Source organism: Carcharhinus amblyrhynchos, chromosome 1 (assembly GCF_965287045.1).
Source record: "Carcharhinus amblyrhynchos chromosome 1, sCarAmb.v2.hapA, whole genome shotgun sequence".
Classification (NCBI taxonomy): Eukaryota; Metazoa; Chordata; class Chondrichthyes; order Carcharhiniformes; family Carcharhinidae; genus Carcharhinus; species Carcharhinus amblyrhynchos.
Genome location: NC_137324.1, coordinates 133,209,134 through 133,229,552, shown reverse-complemented (window position 1 = coordinate 133,229,552; position 20,419 = coordinate 133,209,134). Strand labels below are relative to the sequence as shown.

Here is a 20,419-nt window from a genome sequence, read left to right as displayed (position 1 = left end):
AGCATCAAATTGAAAGAATTACTATAAAAATCTGCAACGATTGGTGGTAATTTGGAAGATTGGTCAAATTTTAAGAACTAGCAAATAATGACTTAAAAAAAATTGGAGAGAAAGTAGAGTATGAGAGAAAGATAGCTGGTAACATGAGACAGATAGTAATAGTTCCTACAAATATTTAAATAGGAAAACTGTAACTGAAGTTATTGTTGGTCCACTGGAGAGAGAGCCTGGGGATTTAATAATAGAAAACAAGGAGTGGCAGAGGTGTTGAAGGATATCTTGTGCCTGTCTTCACAATGGAAGATTTATTAAGTGCCCCAAAGATACTTGGAAATCAAGAGGGGAACAGAAAGAAGGAAATTGTAATGACTTCAATCAGGCCATTAAAGTTGACCTACTGGAGTATGATTTCCCTGATTAAGGATCTAATTGAGGGGCCAATCAGAGAGTCTTTACCTTCTACTTAACTGGGAGTGTCAGTTCCTCTGACGCTCCCGGAGGTAGACAGCTAGCACTCTGTATACTGCTTTTAGAGTTTGTAAATAAAGGGATTTTGGATGAAGGGACTTCTGTGTCTGAAGACTTGTTATGTAATCACCATCTTAAATTCACTGCAATGGGCCACTGTAGAAACTTCATCTCTCTGCAATGATGACTATTCATTGGAGTCATTGATCTCCAAATGGAGGAGACTGTCCTGAGTGGGTTTTTCTTCTCACCCATCCACTAGGCACTCTTGGGAACCAGTATGTTCTGTTAAAATGCAAATACCAGGAGGAAGAAGCCACTATTATTTTTCCAAGCAGACATTTTTCATGTGAACACAAATCTTGTTTTATGTTCTGCTGTTTCTTAATCTTTTTAAGCACCCTTGCATTACACAAGTTTTGTGTTAATCACATGTCCATAGATCAGCTCGCCAACCTCAATTAAACTGATTCCCTTACCAAGGGGTCCAAAATGCTTCATCAGAAAAACATAAGCTGCCATTTTCCTGTGATACAAACTGAAGAAGTAGCCAGTATTAATAGTCAAGCTGTTTCTGCAGGCTTTCCACCAATCTCCCACTGAACTATGATTGAAGTATTCAAGACTAAAGCAAAAATTTGACAAAGCCTATCCAGGCAAGTATATTGCTCTGATGAAGAGTTCAAATACTATGACATACAATTGAAATATTAGTAAGTCAAGAACTAGAAAGGAAATCTGGTGACATTCTGGCCCCCACCTCTCATTTCCACCCAAAACACAACAAATTGTGGAATTATTTACGAAGAAAGTTGATTAATGTAGTTAGTGTAAATGAACTTAGAAGAGAGCTAAATGTATTTCTGAAGAGAGAAGGGATAAAATGAAATGGATTGAAAGCCGGTATATGAAGTTGATCAATAGATGAGGAATGATTGTGTTGGACTTGATTGTCTTTACATATTCGTAATATTCTTACAGTTACGGCTTAAAGGTCGACATTTGGGCAGCAGGCGTCATCACATACATTCTCCTGTGTGGCTTCCCTCCATTCCGCAGGTAACCTGCTTCAAACTTCTCACAGTGAAGAATTTCAAAACTCTCTCTAACCCTAGTATGAATAAGCAGCTTTATATTGACAGCAATATGATACTCATGCATTTGATGTGAATGTTGACTTCAGGTGCTGCCAAAGTTTCAATGTTACAGAGGTTCTAAGAAGGAAAGCTGTAAGTGTAACAACACAGTTGAAGGCTGTGGAAATACAGTGCTCCAATGTCACCAGCCTCTGCTTAAGTACCACCTTTGCAAAGTTTCATTACCATTGCAAATATGCCAGTTGTTAATGGAAAGTATATTCTTTCATGGGATGAGAGCCCAGATGAGCATTTGTTACTCATCCCTAATTACCCTTGAAAAGATAATGGTGAACCACCTTCTTGAACCACTGCAGTCCATCTGACATAGATGCTCTCACAGTGCATTTAGGGAGTGAGTTCCAGATTATTGTTCCAGGATTCTTTACCCACCAACAGTGAAAGACCAGGAAAAGGATTCCAAATCGAGATGATGTGTGGTTTGAAGGGGAACTTGCAGGCAGTGGTGTTCCCTTGCATCGAAGGTGCTATTGAAAGAAGTTAATGAATTTCTACAGTGTATCTTTTAGATGTTATGGTGCTTTTAGTGAAGGAAGTGAATCTAGAAGGTGATGGATGTGGTGCCGATCAAGTGGACTTCTTTCTTTTGGATGTTTTTGAGCTTTTTCAGTATTTTTGGAGCTGCACTCATCTAGGCAAGCAAAAAGTATTCCATCACGTTCCTGACTTGTGTCTTGTAGGTGATGGACAGGCTTTGAGGAGTCAGGAAGCAAGTCTGACACACCACAGAATTCCCAGCCTCTGACCTGCTCATAGCCAGACTAGTTTCAGGTCAATGATAACTCCCCCAGGATATTGATGGTTGAGCATTCAATGATGGTAATACCATTGTACATCAAGGGGAGATGGTTAAGTTCTCTCTTGTTGGAGATGGTCATTGCCTGGCACTTGTGTAATGCAGATGTTATTTTCCACTTATAAGCCCCAGTCTCAATCGTCTTGTTGCATATGGACAGACTACTTCAGTGTCACACATGGTATTCAACATTGTACAATCTTCAGCAAACATCCCCACTTCTGACACAATGATGGGGAGAAAGTCATTGATGAAGCAGTTGAAGGTGGCTGGCCCAGGGTGACCACCCTAAGAAATTCCTGCACTGATGTCCTGGGACTGAGATGATTGAACTCCACAACCATGGCCATCTTTCATTGTGCTAGGTATGGTTTGATTGTTGAGAGGCCTGTTGTCCATTTCCACATAGCTAGCTTGGCTGCTGGATGGTGACCAGGAGCAGGATCTGGGGCATTTTCCTATATTTAACCTGCAGGGGTGTTGATGTTAATTGTAATGTTTGGCCTTCACTCTGACTAAGATCAGCAGAGACTCAGGATCAAAGCTTAGATTTTTCTAGTCTGTATGATTCAGCTGTGAAATTCATAAGTATTCTTGAGAAGCTCAGTTCTCTGCTCTCAACCACTCCATGTGATGAGAGTGGCCAGGTCTGCACTCACCTTGTTCTTAAGATGGTATCAGTGGCGTTTCAATTGCTGTGGCATTACTACAGTGTTGATTAGCTCCTGTGGTGTCAATCGCAGCACTAAACATTAACAAAGCTTTGGGCCTGATTTTGTGATCGGTGGCAAACAAATGGCATTCACCATTCAATATGTTTACACCAAGAATTTCTGGCACTGTTTACATTAACACTTATGGTTATCAGCTCCTAAGGCAGTGCAACATCCATTACAGGGGATGCGGGACCTGCATGGCAAGGGTAAGCAGTGGGATGTCTTTCCAACTGATCTGATTAAAGAATTCTTCCTGGAGCATGCATAGTTGTCGTACGCTGTTAAAGTTTATTTTTACTCACAAGTAAGGCTTACGTTAACACTGCAGTGAAGTTACTGTGAAATTCCCATAGTCGCCACATTTTGGCACCTGTTAACGTCAATGCACCTAACCAGCACATTTTTTGGATTGTGGGAGGAAACTGGAGCACCCGAAGGAAACCCACGCAGACACGGGGAGAATGTGCAAACTTCACACAAACAGTGACCTAAGCTGGGATTCGAACCAAGGTCCCTGGCGCTCTGAGGCAGCAGTGCTAACCACTGTGCTGCCATGCCGCCCCCCCATTGTTCATAGCTGTCTCTGGGGAGGAAGAACCAAGTGGAGGCTTCACAGGCCAGGGAGGATAACTTCAATGATCATTCAGAGGAAGAGACTAGGGAATGAGCAGAATGAAGACATCGAGTGGATGACAGGAACATTCAGAGAGCAGGGGCACAAGGGATGCTTTGATCCACCAAACTTTCAGCTGGACATCCAAGTCATTGATGCTTATTGGAATCGATGTCTCCTTTGCAAACAATCAGTAAATGAGAACCCAACCCAGAATGCCAGCGCCACACAGCTACAAGCCTGTCCAGAATCTGGAACCTCTTCAAATCATCCAGTCAATTAAAGTAAAGAACACAGAAATGTTCCATCCCTAACACAAATAATGAATGCAAATAATGTCACTCTTCACATGTTTATATGGGGATGAGGCCAAGGTAGGATTGTTGTCGGTGCAGACTCGATGGGTCGAATGGCCTCTTGCACTGTAGGATTTCTATGATTCTGTCTTGCTATTGTGCTCAAAGGTGCCTAAAACTTGAATTTGTGGGTGCTGTGTCTTGGTGACCACCACCCACCCCCCAATCCTCTCCCCCACCACAGACATTGGAGGCAATCTGCTGACTTTGACTTTGCTGTTCTGGTGGCCATGCTGACCTTGGCAATTATCCTTTGTCTCTGGTTATCCTCAAGTACCTGAGTTGACTCTGGCAAGGAAGGAGCATCTAGTCCCATGGCTGGACATTCCTCAGTCATTGCAGCATCATCAGATGCAGCAGCCAGTGGCAGAGGGGTGGAGGAGCTGGAGGCCTCATCCAGAGACCCTGAGAAGAGCCCACAGAGATGACTGAGGTCACAGCCAGTGTGTTGGATTGCAGGACTGAGCACCACCTGGCACAGTATTTAGCACTGCTTTCTCCCCTTGTCCTTCAGGTGCTCTGGTTTCCTCCCACAGTCCAAAAGATATGCTGGTTACGTGTATTACATTCTCCCTCAGTGTATCCAAACAGGCTCCTGAGTGTGGCGAGAGGGGGATTTTCATAGCAACTTCACGTAAGCCTACTGTGACAAACTTAAACTTTCTGTTCCTGGAGCTGCCGTTCTAGCAATGGACTCGGTGCTCAGGGTCAATGCAGTGCTCATGCTCCGTGTGGACTCTTCCATGACAGAGGTCATGGCACACACACCCTGACAGATCTCTGACAGATCTCCCCCAAGCATCCCCTGGACATAAAGCATCTGCCGCCTGATGGATGTCTTCAGATGCTTGTCATTTGCCTCAGGCTCAGCAAGGATCTGGTCTCCAACAGTGTTCCAAATACCAGTGGCCTGAGCTCGCTTTGTCTCTGCCAGCTCCTCACATGAGTGTGCTGTGCCCTCACCACTGGGCACTACCTGCAGAGCTGACAACCTAATGCTCACTAACGTATGAGTATCTGAATTGGTGTCAGGTTCTAAGAGGGGTGTGTGACTGGTTCAGGAGCGATGTCTTCCTGGGTCCTTCCAGGGTTGCCTGCAGTTCCTGTGGGTGGCACCTTTGCAGAAGGAATGCTCAAGTAAATTCAACCAGCATAGTGTTAATGCATGCTAGGCAGACTGAAGAGACAGTGGAGATACGCTGAATGGCCCACCTGCTTTGAAGTTTCAGTGGGCACTTTGGCTGTGACAGTTCATTTTCTGATGAGAGGAGCCCTTAATATTTCCCATATACAACCCACATGCATCTGGACCCGCATTCTTGCCGTCATCCAAGACCCCTGCCTCACCATGACCAGAATAGCAAGCTGGCAGGTGGCACTTTCTATCACTTTCATGCTTCATTAGCACAATCAGGTTTGGGATTCCTCCACCAGTTCTGTGGAACTTTGTCACATTGTGACATGCCTTATCCTGGCAGGGAACAACTCAAAACCTTATTAGTGCTCCATTTTTCTGAAGATCCATTCAAGCTCTCCCCAACCTGGACATTAGGCGGCCATTTCACTGTTACACATCTCATCCTCCAATGCACTGAAGCCAGTTGTGCTGAAATTCCACCCTTGGCAGGTAGGCTTTAGTGCCAGTTGGCATACACATTCAGACCCCTGAATGCACAGAGGAATGGGCACCTGACTGCATGCACAGGTACATACTCTGCACTTATCTTTGCCACCTCCAGAAGATCATTGAACCTTTTGAGGCACTGAAGCCATGTGCAGCACACCACATCGTGCCCATTGACCTGAGCGGCAACTCCTGACCAGGTTTGTTTGATCATGTTAAGCAGCCTTCTCTTGTCATTCCTGGGCAATAGAATGTGCCACCTGGCACCAACCTTCATCAGGACTTCCAGGCACTTTCTGGAAAAACAGGGCACAGAGTGCCCACCCGTCTTGCCCACCTGCTTTCCCTGAGCACCAGGTGCTGATTCCATTGCTGGGCAGCAGGAAAATTATTATAATGTTTGCAGACAGCTCCCTCAGCCTCCCCCACAAACCCTGGAAGCTTCGGAGGTTGCCTCCTCTGTTTTTAATTCCCCACCTCCACGGGGTCCACATTGGACCCAACGCTTGACATGGCCCTGCTTTCACTCAATGCTAGCCCAACCAGTAGATATGCTTCACAGTGGACGAGTCTTAAGTGGCTACCCAACGTAATATTGGGTTAACAGTGCGATCTTGGCCAGAAGTGGATTTTAGACACATTTCCTGACACACCAAATTCAGGGGTACACCAAGGGGAGAGTTCATGCCCTAGAATATAAAACTCATCTCAGTAATGGTGCCATGAAACTACTTCAATTGTCATAAAAACCCATCTGGCTCATTAGCCCTGTTGGAAAGGAAACCTTACTTGGTCTGGCCTACCTGTAACTTCAGGCCTACAGCAATAAAGTTGACTTTTAACTGCCCTTAGAAACTTCTCAGCTTAACAGCAATTAGGAATGGGCAACAAACCTGGCCTTGAGAGTGATACCCACATCCCACAAAAGAATAAAGAGAATTAAAATATACCATGCTGTTAAAAAATCATCTAAATGGACAAGCCCTAACTTTCTGTGGTGTGTGTCATGGGATCCAGTGGGTAAGTACCACAATGTCACATATTTCATGCATTTGGATGCCAAGTCACTCGGTAATGTTTCACAGTAGTAAAGCTTGTGGAGAGGCAGGAAAAATTGGACAGTGGCTTTGAATTGCACACATGCTGATGCTGCAAGTTGCTGTCCAAATTACTGCCTATTAATGGTGAGCGCTGATAGCCTCACCATTATTCACACCACAAAATGCAGGCCAATGCATTTAACATGCACATTGAGATTGTACCGTTCCATCAGCTACACCCATTATACATATGAATATTGTATTCAGTGCACAAACTGACATTTCTGTACAACTCTCAGAACTGATTTGTTTGCAGAATAGGAGCCCTGATGCCAGTCTATAGGCACATCTCATTTGAAACATTTCTCTCTTTCCAGGAGCCTATTACCTGTAAACAATCATTTTCCAGTATTTATTGAAGTTTCAGAATCCAGAAATGGAAAATTAACTGGATTACTGGATTCATTCCAAGTCATTTCCAAATTCTATTCTAACAATCCTACTTTTGTTTTCCTACAGTGAGAACAATGTCCAGGAGGACTTGTTTGATCAGATTCTTGTTGGCCGACTGGAGTTTCCCTCACCTTACTGGGACAGCATCAGTGGCTCTGCTAAAGTATGTACAGGACTCTATTCCTAACCTCTTAGAATTACAACAGGATTCTAACCTTTGATAATGAACTGTTTGGCAAACATTTACCTGTGTATGTTGAAAGATGTGTTGGAGCAATGCGAATTGCGTCAAACCAGACTATTGTGTCACCTGCACATATTACTGTACCAAAAACAAGACAAGATTCTTTTGGCTTTCCTTACTGTCCTGCAAAAACAAAAATGAACAAACATATTTTCATGAAGCTGTGAGCTCTAATTCATCAGTTTGAGATTATTACTGTTACCTCATTGCAATAATGTTTACACCAAGCAAAAAGTCTGATTCAGTGACTTTTTCTCAACATGTTCAACCTTTTATTTATATTAATGCAGTTACCTACAATGCTGAGTAATGATCCACATCATTTTAGCTCCTAAAGAAAACATAAGTACTGTTTACCATGAAACGTGATTACAGTCTGTATTTCACATGTAGAAGTCTCACAATATCCAGTTAAAGTCCAACAGGTCTATTTGCACGAGCTTTCAGAGCACTGTTCCTTCATCAGGTGACTAGAGATTTGGGTTCACGAACAGGGCATATATAGACACAGAGTCAAGATAATGGTTGGAATTTGAGTCTTTACAGGTGCAGACAATGCGCGTAGAGAGAGGGATAATGACAGATTAAAGTGATGTGAGTTGTCTCAAGCCAGGACAGTTGGTAGGATTGTGCAAGCCCAGGCCAAATGATGGATTAATAAACAGAGTGTGTGACATAAACCCAAGATCCCAGCTGAGGCCGTCCTCATGCATGCGGAACTTGGCTGTTTCTGCTGGGTGATTCTGCATTATTGTGTATCTTGAAGCTCCACTCGCATTGTCTGCATCTGTTAAGATTTGATTACCTGTAAAGACTTGCATTCCAACCAATATGTTGCACTTGAGTCTGTGTCTATATTAGCTCTGTTTGTTAATCCAACTCTCCTCTCACCTGATGAAGGAGCAACGTTCCGAAAATTCATGCTATCAAATAAACCCTTTGGACTTCAATCTGGTGTTGTGAGACTCTACTGTGCCCATCTCAGTCCAATGCCAACATCTCCACATCATGTGTTTCACGTGGTCAGTTTCTTCCTGTTACTGACCACTTTGCCACTCATGCTATCCAATGACACAAAAGGAGACACAATTAGCTGCAAACTATCCTTGGATGCAAGGTGTTCAGGAAAGTTAGTGAAAGAAATGATGGAGGAGCAGTTGAGAACCAGAGGACACCAATAGGTGAACAGCGAAGAACCTGGGTAAAGGTGTAGGGATAGTGCTGTTATTTAAAGATGGCATTGGTGCAATAGTTAGGGATTACCTTGGTTCAGGAGATTTGGATTTAGAATTGGTTTGGGTGGAGTTGAGGAATAATAAGAGAAGGAATTCATCAGTGGATATGGTCTACAGTCCCCTTAATAATAACTAAAATGTAGGACAAAGCATACAAGAAGAAATGTTGGGTGCTTGTGATAAAGGGGCAGGTCTAACCATGGGTCACTTCAATCTACATATAAACTAGAAGAATCAAACTGACAGCAATAGCTGGATGAGGAATTAACAGAATGCTTTTGAGAGAGTTTTTTTTAGAGCTGTTCTGAAACTAACCGGAAAGCAGGTTAATTAGGCTTGGTATTGTGCAATGTGACAGGATTAATAATTCATGGCCTCAGAGTAAAGGCACCCCTAGGTAGCAACAACCACAATATGATTGAACTTTACATCCAGTTTGAAAGGGAGAAGAGCGGGTCTAAGACTAGTATTTTAAACTTAAATAAAGGTAACTATGTGGGCATAAAAGCTGAGCAAGCTGAAGTGAACAAGGGTACTGGGTTAGGGGATAGATCAACAGAAAAGCAGTGACAAACATTTAGGGAGATATTTCAGAATACTTTGAATAAATATATTTCTGCTCTAAAGTGAAATTCTAAAGGGAGGAACATCCATCCATGATTAACTAAAGAAGTTAGGGAAAGCATCAAACTGGAAGAAAAGCTTGTAACTACACAAAGATGAGTGGCAGGTCAAATGATTGGTCAGAATATAAAGAATGGCAGAGAATGTCAAAAAGGTTAATCAGGAGAAAAAATTAGAATCTGGGAGGAAGCTAAATATAAAGTAAAATGAGTGTTGGTCCTCTGGAATGGAGAGTTAATAGTAGGTAATAAGGAAATGGTAGATAAATTTAACAAATATTTTGCTTTTGCTTTTATGGGGATACAAAACATCCCTGTAACAGCTGTAAATCGGGAGGTGGAAAGAAGGAACTTGGAGAAATTACAATCACTCAGGAAGCAGTATTGAGCAAACTGATAGAGCTGCACACCGACAAGTCTCCAGGTCCAGATGGACTTCGTCCTAGGATGTTAAATAAAGTGTCTAACGAGGTAGTAGGTGCCTTGGTGTTACTTCTCCAAACTTTGCTAGATTATGGAAAGATTCCATCAGACTGTTAACAAAATATATATAATCCCTTGGTTCAAGAAAGGAGGAAGGCAGGAAATATGAAACTATTAATTTGCTTGATATCTAGAGTCATAGGATCTCTGCAGTGCAGAAGGAGGCCGTTTGGTCCACTGGGCCTGCACCAATTCTTCAAAAGACCATCTTCCCAAACCCACCATCCTATCCCTGTAACCCCACACATTTATCTCACTAATCCCACTAACATACACATCTTGGAACACTAAAGGGCAATTTAGCATGGCCAGTCCACCTACCCTGCACGCCTGTCATGAGGAAGGTGTTAGAATTGATCATGAAAGAGGTCATAGCTGGGCACTTGCACAAAATTCAAAGTAGCTAAGTTTGCAAACGACAAAGATATATGCGAAAAATATATAAGGAGGTTGCAGACAGATATAGTTGAGTGAGTGGGCAAAAATCTAGCAGACAGAATATAATGTAGGAAATTATGAAGTTATTCAGTTTGGCAAGAAGAATAAAAAAGCAGAGTATTACTTAAATGAGGAACAAATGTAAGATTTTGAGGTGCAGAGGGATCCTGATGTTCTAGTGCATGCAGGTACAGCATGGGATTAAGAAGGTTAATGGAATGTTTCCCTTTATTACGAGAGGAATTGAACATAAAACTAAGAATGTTTTGCTTCAGTTATACTGGGCATTGGTGAGATCACATCTTTGAATATTGTGTGCAGCTTTAATGTTCTTATTTAAGGAAGGATGTAAATGTGGTTTACAGGAGGTTTATTTGATTGATAGCTAAAATAATCAAGCTGTCTTATAAGAATAGATTGGACAGACTGCACTTGTTTCCACTAGTATTTTGAAGAGTAAGGGGTGATTTGATCAAAGTATAGAAATCCCAACTAGTCTTGACTCCTCTTGTGGGTGAGTCCAGAGTTATGAGGCACTGTTTTGAAATGAGGGGTTGCCCTTATAGGACAGAGACGAGGAGATTTTCTTTTTACTTTGAGGGTCATGCAACTTTGGAACTCTCTGCCTCAGAGGGCAGTGGAAGTAGAGTCAGTGAATATCGCTGAGGCACAGGTAGATAGATTCTTGTTAGACAAGGGAATCAGAAATTATTGGGTATATGGGAAGATGGAACACAAAACATAAACAGATCAGTTAATTCTTATTGAATGGTGCAGCATGCTCAAAGAGCTGAATGGCCTACTATTTTGTACGTTCAAACGTAACCAATGGTGACATGAGGAAAAATTTTTTCATGCAGTAGGTATTCATGATCTGGAATGCACTGCCTGAGATAGTGGTGGAGGTGGATTCAGTTATGGTTTTGAAGAGAGAATTGGTTACACACCGGAAAAGAAAACATTTCTGGGCTACAAGGAAGATGCAAGGAAAGGGACTAGATGAATAAGAAGCAGCAGGAATACAACAGGCCAAATGGCCACCTGCTGTTCTGTAACCTATGATCCCATATGCTTTTCCAAATGTTGGAAGTGTGTTACACATGTGAAAACTTCATGAGATGATAAATTTCAGGCATCCACACAATGCAGCAGACTCACATCAATATTGGATAGTCAGAAGCTAAATGACTGGAAGAGTCAGTTACTGGGGGCATAGGTTTAAGGTGCGAGGGGCAAGGTTTAAAGGCAGATTTTTTACACAGAGTAGTAAGTACCTGGAACTCGTTGCAGGGGGAGGGAATGGAAGTGGATACGGTAGTGATTTTTAAGGGGCATCTTGTTAAGTACATGCATAAGATGGAAATAGAGGGATATGGTCCCCAGAAGGGTAGGGGGTTTTAGTTAACTCGGGCAGCAGGGTCGGTGCAGGCTTGGAGGGCCAAAGGACCTGTTCCTGTGCTATAATTTCTTTGTTCTTTGTACAAGAGGGGTCGGGATGGCAGTTAGAGAATGTGATTGAAGAGGGAAGAAGAGAAACAGATCTCAAGGGAAGGAAATAACATTGATGAGTGAACTGAAGGTGGAAGGGAAGTAGACTTCCAATGTGAATGGAAAAGAAAGAGCAAGGAGACTGAACGGAGAAGAAAAGCTGAGCAGGGATTTGAGTGTTACCGGGGGAGATTGGGGATTGGGGATGTTCCTGGGGGAGGTTGGGGATGTTAGATAAAGATCAGTCACCTCCACAAACTAAGTTCTTCAGCCATTGACTGCAAGCATTTCTCAGGCTACTCTCTGACTGCATACCTCTCCCACTGGCTACTCTCTGACGTGGATGTGCCGGCGTTGGACTGGGGTAAACACAGTAAAAAGTCTGACAACACCAGGTTTTCGTCCAACCAATTTATTTGATAGTAAACGCACAAGCTTTCGAGGTTTCCCTCTTTCACCTTTTCACCTTTCACCTTTTCACCTTTCACCTTTCACCTGACGAAGAGGGAAACCTCGAAAGCTTGTGCGTTTACTATCAAATAAATCGGTTGGACTAAAACCTGGTGTTGTCAGACTTTTTACTGTGTTTACTCTCTGACTGCATACCTCTCCAACTGGCTACTCTCTGACTGCATACCTCTCCCACTGGCTACTCTCTGACTGCATACCTCTCCCACTGGCTACTCTCTGACTGCATACCTCTCTGAGGCTGAACCAAATAGGTTCCAACCTTGCTGTCCTACTTTACAGTAGCCGAGCTTCTAATCCTGAATCTTTGTAGTAAAAAGATAGCATATTCCTCCTCGAAGATACACCTACCTGCACCTCTGCCTTTCTCTGCACATCTGCTGTCAAAACTCTCAAGCTGCCTCTGTTATCATTAGACATGACTATTCTGATGCTGTCCTGGCCAGCCTCCTATCCCATACTCTCTTTAAATTTGAGATCAGCCAGAACTCTGCTGTCCATATCTTCACATACCGTATCCCATTCACCCATGAACGGTGAGCTCACTTATCCTCTATTGACTCCTGGTATGGCAACTCATCAATTTTGAAATCCTCATTCTTGCTTTAGAAGCCCTCAATGGTGTTGATCTTCCTATCTCTGTAACTAGCTTTATATTTAACCCTGTAATTAGCCTGCCACCCTGTGATCACTGCAATCCTCCAATTATGGCCTTTTATACATCCCTAATTTTCATCACTCCACCAATGATATCTAGACCTTTTGGCTGCCAAGGTCCTAAGTTCTCGGATTCCATCCCTAAACTTCTCCACCTCTATCCCTCTTTCCTCCTTTATGTAACTTCCTTTAGCATTACATCTTTAAGCAATCTAGTATTTTCCTATCTTAATCTCTCTTTTTGAGGCTAAGAATCAATATTCTCTGATACTTCTCCTGTGAGAAGTGCCTTTACTATGTTAGGTGTGCTTTCTAAATGCAGATTATAATTGTTGGTCTGTTGGAATCCTTTATTTTTACAGCTGCACACACACAAATCTTATCAAAAGACTGAATTTTATTTGTAGATTCAATCTGTTTGCAATGCTGCGTGAGATCTGCTCAGTATAATCAGAGAACATTTCAACATCTTCACTACCAGAGGGAGTCATTCTCTAGATGTTAGCTAGATAGAAGAATCCACAACATGGGATATAATCTCAAAATTCAACCAAGACAATTAAATCAGAAAGAATACTTTTCACACAAACAGTTGTGCATTTATAGAATGTGTTGATAAATTGAGATGTTTAAAAATGAGTTAAACCAAGCTATGTGTCTCTTACTGGAGCAGTCTAGCTGCTGATTGATTGAACTTCTTGTTTCATTCCTTCATCCAGTAAAGCCAAATGCTAAGGCCAGTTTTCAACAGTGAAACCATTATTTAACGTGCCGATGGTTTTTAATGTTTCTGTTTACACTTTAGAGAGCAGACTCGTCACTTTCTTGAACAGTGCACCTTCATTCAGTCTCATCTGGCTTGAGTGTTGCCAACTACTGAGTTCAGTGGCTGATTGATACAAATATAAAAATACACTTGGAGTGCCTGCATGCAATCCTGGTTGTCATGTTATATAAAAGCTATAGACGCATTAAACAGGGTGCCGAAAAGATTTTCAAGGCTGAGACCAGAAATGCGAGGTTTACCCATCAGGAAAAGAAAGCTGAATGGTGACCGAATGAAGTCCTTTTTAAAGATGTCAATAAAGTAGACAAGAAACAATACTTTCACTTGTATTTAAGAGCAGACTAGTGATCTTTAATATAAAATAATCACCAAGAGATCGGATGAAGAATTCGGAGTTTCTTTACCCCGAGAAATCTTTTACCACGAGAAATCTCTTTTATCACGGGGTAATTGAAACAAATAGTACATGTAAACAGAAACTAGATTAGCATTTGTGGGAGGAGGGTTAGATGAGAAAAGGTGTATGGAGGCTTGAATGGAGCAAACATTGTTCTACTGGGTTTTTGATGAGAGAGGGGATTAAGGGTTATGGGGAGAGGGCGGGAATGTGGAACTGAGCCACGACAGATCAGCCATGATCTTATTGAATGGCGGGGCAGGCTTGAAGGGCTAGTTGGCCTACTCCTGCTCCTATTTCTTTTGTTCTTATGTTCTTATGTTTGTTTTTGCGTTGTATATTTATAACTTATCTTGCTGTTTCTGTAAGGCAACATTAACCAGTAAAATGATTCAGAAGTTCCACATGGTTATTTGGACATATTTCATCTCATTGTCAATGTCTCTGGCTTCAGTGCTGTCATTTTGTTGCAGGAATTGATTAGGCGAATGTTGCAAGTGAACATTGAGACACGGTACACGGCAGAGAAAGTTCTGACTCATCCCTGGGTGGCTGTGAGTATCAGGATAATATCATGAGAAATATAAATGTTTGACTAGGCTGCACCAAATGTACTGAGTAATATGGACTATGAATAGTGATTGCAACGGCAGCATTGAATGGCTGAGTTCAAAATTTGAATTACGGTTTCTATTAAGCCTGTTTATTTTAAACAAGATGTTGAAACTGGCAACTGTTGTGGTGGGAGGAAATACCAGAAACATGATCAAAGGAATGGAAATGGGCACAACATTCAGAATATACCAAGCTTACAGAAGTCAGTGTGGTGGTAATTAGCAGCATCCAGCTGCAGCGCCACTGGACACTCCTTGGTGACATTGTGACCTTTGTTGCAATGGTAGGAACTTCTGGAAGGTCAAGGAATTGAAGGTGGGAGAAGTGGATAACTACAAAATGACGTGCTCTGGTTAGATATTAGAATCATAGAAACCCTACAGTGCAGAAAGAGGCCATTTGGCCCATCGAGTCTGACCCGACCACAATCCCATCTAGGCTGTACCCCCATATCCCTACACATTTACCCCGCTAATCCCTCTAACCTATACATCTCAGGACACTAAGGGGCAACTTCAGCATGGCCAATCAACATAACCCGCATATCTTTGGACTGTGGGAGGAAACCGAAGCACCCGGAGGAAACCCATGCAGACACGAGGAGCATGTGCAAGCTCCACACAGACAGTGATCCAAGCTGGGAATCGAACCCAGGTCCTTGGAGTTGTGAAGTGGCAGTGCTAACCACTGTGCTACCATGCCACCCATGTTAATAATACAAATAAACTCAAAGCTAATATTTGGGGTTATTCCACTTAATTGTCAAATTAGTGTAAGGAGGAGGATAATTTTCTCTATGAAAAGATAGGGAAGGTATGTGAAGACAGAAAAATGAACTTAGCCAAGTTCAGATAAACTGGGATAGAGTCAAGACTGCTGGATGTGATACATGAGCACTTCTTGAATGCTGATCTTGAGCCAATGATCTTAAATGACCCAGAATATGTAAAGAAAGTAAGAGCTGTAACGTCTGCTGCAAGTTTTTAGATTCAGGAGTCCCAGAGTACCCAAAAAAGGAGGTCCAAGCGTGTAAGTAATGATTTATCAAGTAGATTATTGAGAAGCAACAGGTTGACTGTGATGATAAGCCATATAGAGAGGACAGTTTATGACCCATGACAAGTGAGAGTGGTATAGTTGGCAGTCTTTTGTCTTCTGTTCATTGCCTTTTCTTTTGTTCTCTGTCCTTTTGAGCTAACCAGCAGGTGGTGGCTGGAGTGCAGGGGTGGCTGGGAAGTTAGTTCCTGGCCAGCTTCTGCCAATGAGGACTCCACCATCATGGGTCAGTCACTTTGAATAACTCTTTCCTGTCTGAAGTGGTAGCTGTTTCTCTAGAAAGCCATTTTGTACTCAGACAATTGGTTTATGTGTGGGTCATGAGATCCAATCTTATCAGTTATGTCTATGCTGGAGTGACGTGCCCTTAGCAGAGAAAAAAAGACCTGTGCTGTATTTTCCAGACAGCAAGATGCTATGGAAGCTTTCTTCGTAAGAATTCTAAAATATACAATAAGTAAATTCAGATTTTATAAGGTTGTTAGACAGCAATTTCTCAACACTAGTAAACAACAATCACAGAGCGATTATTTTAAAGGATCTCTGAATTATAGATGCCAGTTGCTAATTTTAAGGAAATAACAGAAGTAAATAAATTGTCATTTCAATAGAAAACACATTTTTTATTTGTTCACAAGGAGTGGGTGTCATTGGTTAGGCCAACATTCATTACCTATCTTTTATTGGCCTCGAGAGAATGCTGGTGAGCTATCTCCTTGCCCACATTGAGTAGGTACATCCCCAGTGCTGTTAAGAAGGGAGTTCTAGGATTTTGACCCAGCGACAGTGAAGGAAAGGTGATGAAGTTCCAAGTCAAGATGGTATGAGAGTTGGAGAGGAACTTGTAGGTGGTGGTGTTCCCCTATGTCTGCTGCTCTTGTCCTAGGTGACAGAGGTTGAAGGTTTGGAAGGTGCTGTTGAAGGAGCTTTGGTGAGTCGATGCAGTGCATCTTGTTGATGATACACAATGTTGCCACTGTGTATTGGTGGTGGAGGGAGTGAAGTTTAAAGTGATGGATGGAGTGCCAATAAAATGGGTTGCTTTGTTCTGGATGGTGTCGAGCTTCTTGAATGTTTTTGGAACTGCACTTATCCAGGCAAATGGACAATATTCTATTACATTCCTGAGGATTCCCCTTTTATTGCATACCTGTTGGGAGTATGAACGCATGACTGACTTATATCCCTAGATCAGAATGCATTCCCAATGTAAAAGTGAGCTTCAAGCAGATTTCCAGTGTTGAAAGGGAGCACACTAAAGGCAATAAGGAATATTATTGGTGCTGCAGTGGGGATGCTGATGCAATATCAGCAAAGGTGACAAGGGATCCTAAAGAAGCAGAAGTTTCTCAAAGATTCACAAGGTAAGTTTCCAGGGCCATCTGGTGGAAGAAGAAAATATCACAAAGTCCTCACAAGCACTGTCTGGGCCCTTTCACTGCTTCCTGGGGTCTAGCCACAGGGAGCACAGACAATGCTCACTTCAAATCCTACATCTGTTCCATTACTAAGACCACCACCTTCGATCTCCAGACATTGCTGAATTCCACCCCTGTTTCAACTCATTAGCTGCTCTTTTCATGCCTTTTGTATCTGTGGACTTGACTATTCCATTGTATTTTTGACTGGCCTCCTATATTCTATCTCCATAAACTTGAGCTCATCAAAACTCTGCTGTCCATGTCCTAGCTCACAGTAAGTCCTGTTCATCCATCCAAGTCCTGTGCTCACTGCCCACATCAGGTATTAGTCCAGGAAACTTCAAAACTCCAATAAATATGTTTAAATCCTTCTGTGGTCTCATGCATTCCCACTGTAACCTCCTCCAGCCCTACAAACCCACCAAGATCTCTGTGCTGCTCTAATTCTGGCATCTTGCACTTCCCTGATTTTAATCCGCAGACAGTAGGCTTTTAGCTACCTGGGCTGTAAGTTTGGGAATTCTTTGCCTAAACCAACTGCTTCTCTATCTCTCATTCCTTCTTTAACTGGTCCATAAATCTAGCTTTTTGATCCTAATAATAGCAGTAATGTCAGTGGACCAGTAATATACACCCCCCCTGGCTTGGGATACAGGTTGAATTCCCACCATGCCAGCTGATTAAATTTAAATTCTATTAATTAATTAAAAAATCTAAAATTGAAAGCTAGTCACAGTAACGGTGATCATGACTCTACCATTGATCATTGTAAAAACCCATCTGATTCACTAATGTCCTTTAGGGAAGGAAATCTCCACTCCAGATTCACAGCAATGTGGTAGACCTTAAACTACCTTTGAAATGGTCTGGCAAGGAACTCCAGTGTTATCAATCTGCCACAAAAAGGTCAAAGAGCAATAAAATCAGACAAACCAGTGGCATTGACCAGGGGAATGGAAATGTCTATGATACAAACATCTTTGTCAACCTTGCAAAGTCATCGTCACTAGCATTTTGCTATAATTGGGAGAGCTGTTACACAGCCTGACATAGTCATACTCACAGAATCAAACCTAACAGCTTCCTGAGTTCCTGAGAAACTGAACTAGCTTTCCTTAGTTTCCTGAGGAAGTAGAGGCGTTGGTAGACTTTCTTAACTGTAGCATTGGCATGGAGGGACCAGGACAGGTTGTTGGTGATCTGGACACCTAGAAATTTGAAGTTCTTGTCCATTTCCATTTTATACCCATTGATATAGACAGGGAATGTCCTCCAGTACACTTCCTGAAGTCAGTGACAATCTACTTCATTTTGTAGACATTGAGGGAGAGATTATTGTTGTCGTACCGGTTCATCAGATTCTCTGAGTAGAATTTTACTTGCACGCCTGCACAAGGCTTGTATGTTTCCACCCAAGGTCAAGGGAGAATGCCCCTGGAATTGGGGCAGATGTGCCGATAAATTTCCGGCTTCTATCTCTCTTCTGTACTACACCTCATCATTGTTTGAGATCCAACCCACGACGGTGGTGTCATCAGCAAACTTGAAAATCGAGTTGGAGGTGAACTTGACCAAACAGTCATAGGTGTATCAGGAGTATAGTAAGGGGCTCAGGGCACAGCCTTCTGGGGCACCAATGTTGAGGATGATCATGGGAGAGTTGAGAAGTAAACATATAAATTTGTAGATTCCCAAGGACATCAAGGGCCATGGGAGAGTACAAGAGTATGACAGTGAGATAGAGGATCAGCATCAATGGTGCTGAATGGCCGAACAGATTCAGAGAGCCAAATGGCATAATTGTGCTTCTATTTTCTAAATGTCTATGGTGACGGTGGTTAAAAACTACTGAGTAGGACCAGTGACTGAAAAAGCAACAAGTAAAATAACTGCAAGGAAAGGACCACAAGGAAACAAATGGCAACAGGACTGGACTAAAGACCAGAGTGAAGAAAAGCCATGAAGAAAGCTTATCCTACCAGACTGCTTTGTATATATGGAAGGTCCAAACAAGGACAACTTCACTTAAGAACCACACTGATGATACCAGATTGACAGAGTAGATGCTGAGAGAATGTTTCGCCTCATGGGAGAGTCTGGAACTAAGGGAATTTAAAGGAGATGAAGAGAAACGATTTCACCCAGAGGCTCCTTGGTCTTGAAATCCACTTCCTCAGAGAGCAATGGAGGCTGGGTAAATGAATATAATCAAGGCTGAGTTGGGCAGATTTTTAATCAAAAGGGAGCCCAGGATTATGGGGGCAGACAAGCCACAATTAGATCTACCATGATCTTACTGAATGTTGGATCAGGCTCGAGGAGCTGAATGGCCTACTCCTGCTCCTAATTCTTGTGTTTTAAGGAATCAACGTGGGCACAGCAGGGCCAGTGGCCTCCTTCTGTACTGTCAGATTCTATGTTATCTGTACAACAAAACCTGATTAGCCGCAATCAGCATGCACACAGCTGAAACTCTTGGCTGACTTGATCTGTTTGCTGCTTCCTTCCTGCAGGATGATATGGCACAAGAGCAAGACATGCAAGTAGCAGTCACTGGCAAATTGAGAAAGCACTTTAATCCAGTAGCAAAGCAGAGCAACAGTACTGCGGGCGTCAGTGTTATAATGGTGAGTCAAGTTACACAAAAATAAATCTCATGTCAATTAAGAAAACACTCCAACTGAAACTTGAATGTGTTTTAACAGTGTTACTGACTAGCTTTTTCTCCGTGACCATCCTCCTCCAAAGCTGTGTCTTGATCAACGTCCAATGATGGGTGCTCCATCATACTGCACCTCAGACTGCTGGGCTGCAAGTCAATGCTTGTGATTTCCCACAATCAGTCCATTTGATAGACTAATTACGTTCTTAATGCAATAACTGCTTCTAGAGTGGGAGTGGATAAACTCTTAAAAACCATTCTTAGAAGGAGAAAACGTCCAGCTGGAGAAGTGGTGAAAAGTAAATAACACCCTTTTTGGGAGGTTGAAAGTTTTGTCCTTTTGTGTTTTTTTAATTGCCTTTACTACTTTTCCCCAATTGCTTTCTCTTAATTTCCATTTTTTTAATCCTTGTCGTTTCTCATCATCCTGTCGCCTTTTCCTTCTCTAGCTCTCCTTCACCCTCCTCGCGCTCTCATTCTGCATGTTTAGCCGTCCTTGCTGCTCCCCTTCAAATACTTCTAGAAGAGGTTAGATAAAGTAAGATGGGAGGAGGCTTGTGGGGATCATAAACACTGGCATAGAACAGCTGGGCCGAATGGCCTGTTTCTGCATTGTGTATTC

The 20,419-nt window shown here is 42.4% G+C and overlaps 1 protein-coding gene across 9 annotated transcripts in view; it reads left to right on the top strand.

The window, feature by feature from the left end:
- dclk2a (doublecortin-like kinase 2a) overlaps window positions 1–20,419 on the top strand; it is a 310,958-nt gene that overhangs the window by 269,684 nt on the left and 20,855 nt on the right. For all 9 annotated transcript variants that reach the window (XR_013887042.1, XM_080192992.1, XM_080193004.1 and 6 more), the window contains 4 exons: window positions 1,450–1,527; window positions 7,290–7,386; window positions 14,517–14,597; window positions 19,649–19,762. Coding sequence is in view for 8 of the 9 variants with exons in the window: in XM_080192992.1 (XP_080049118.1) it covers window positions 1,450–1,527; window positions 7,290–7,386; window positions 14,517–14,597; window positions 19,649–19,762 (370 nt within the window). In the remaining variant the exon portion in view is untranslated. The remainder of the gene's footprint in view (window positions 1–1,449; window positions 1,528–7,289; window positions 7,387–14,516; window positions 14,598–19,648; window positions 19,763–20,419) is intronic.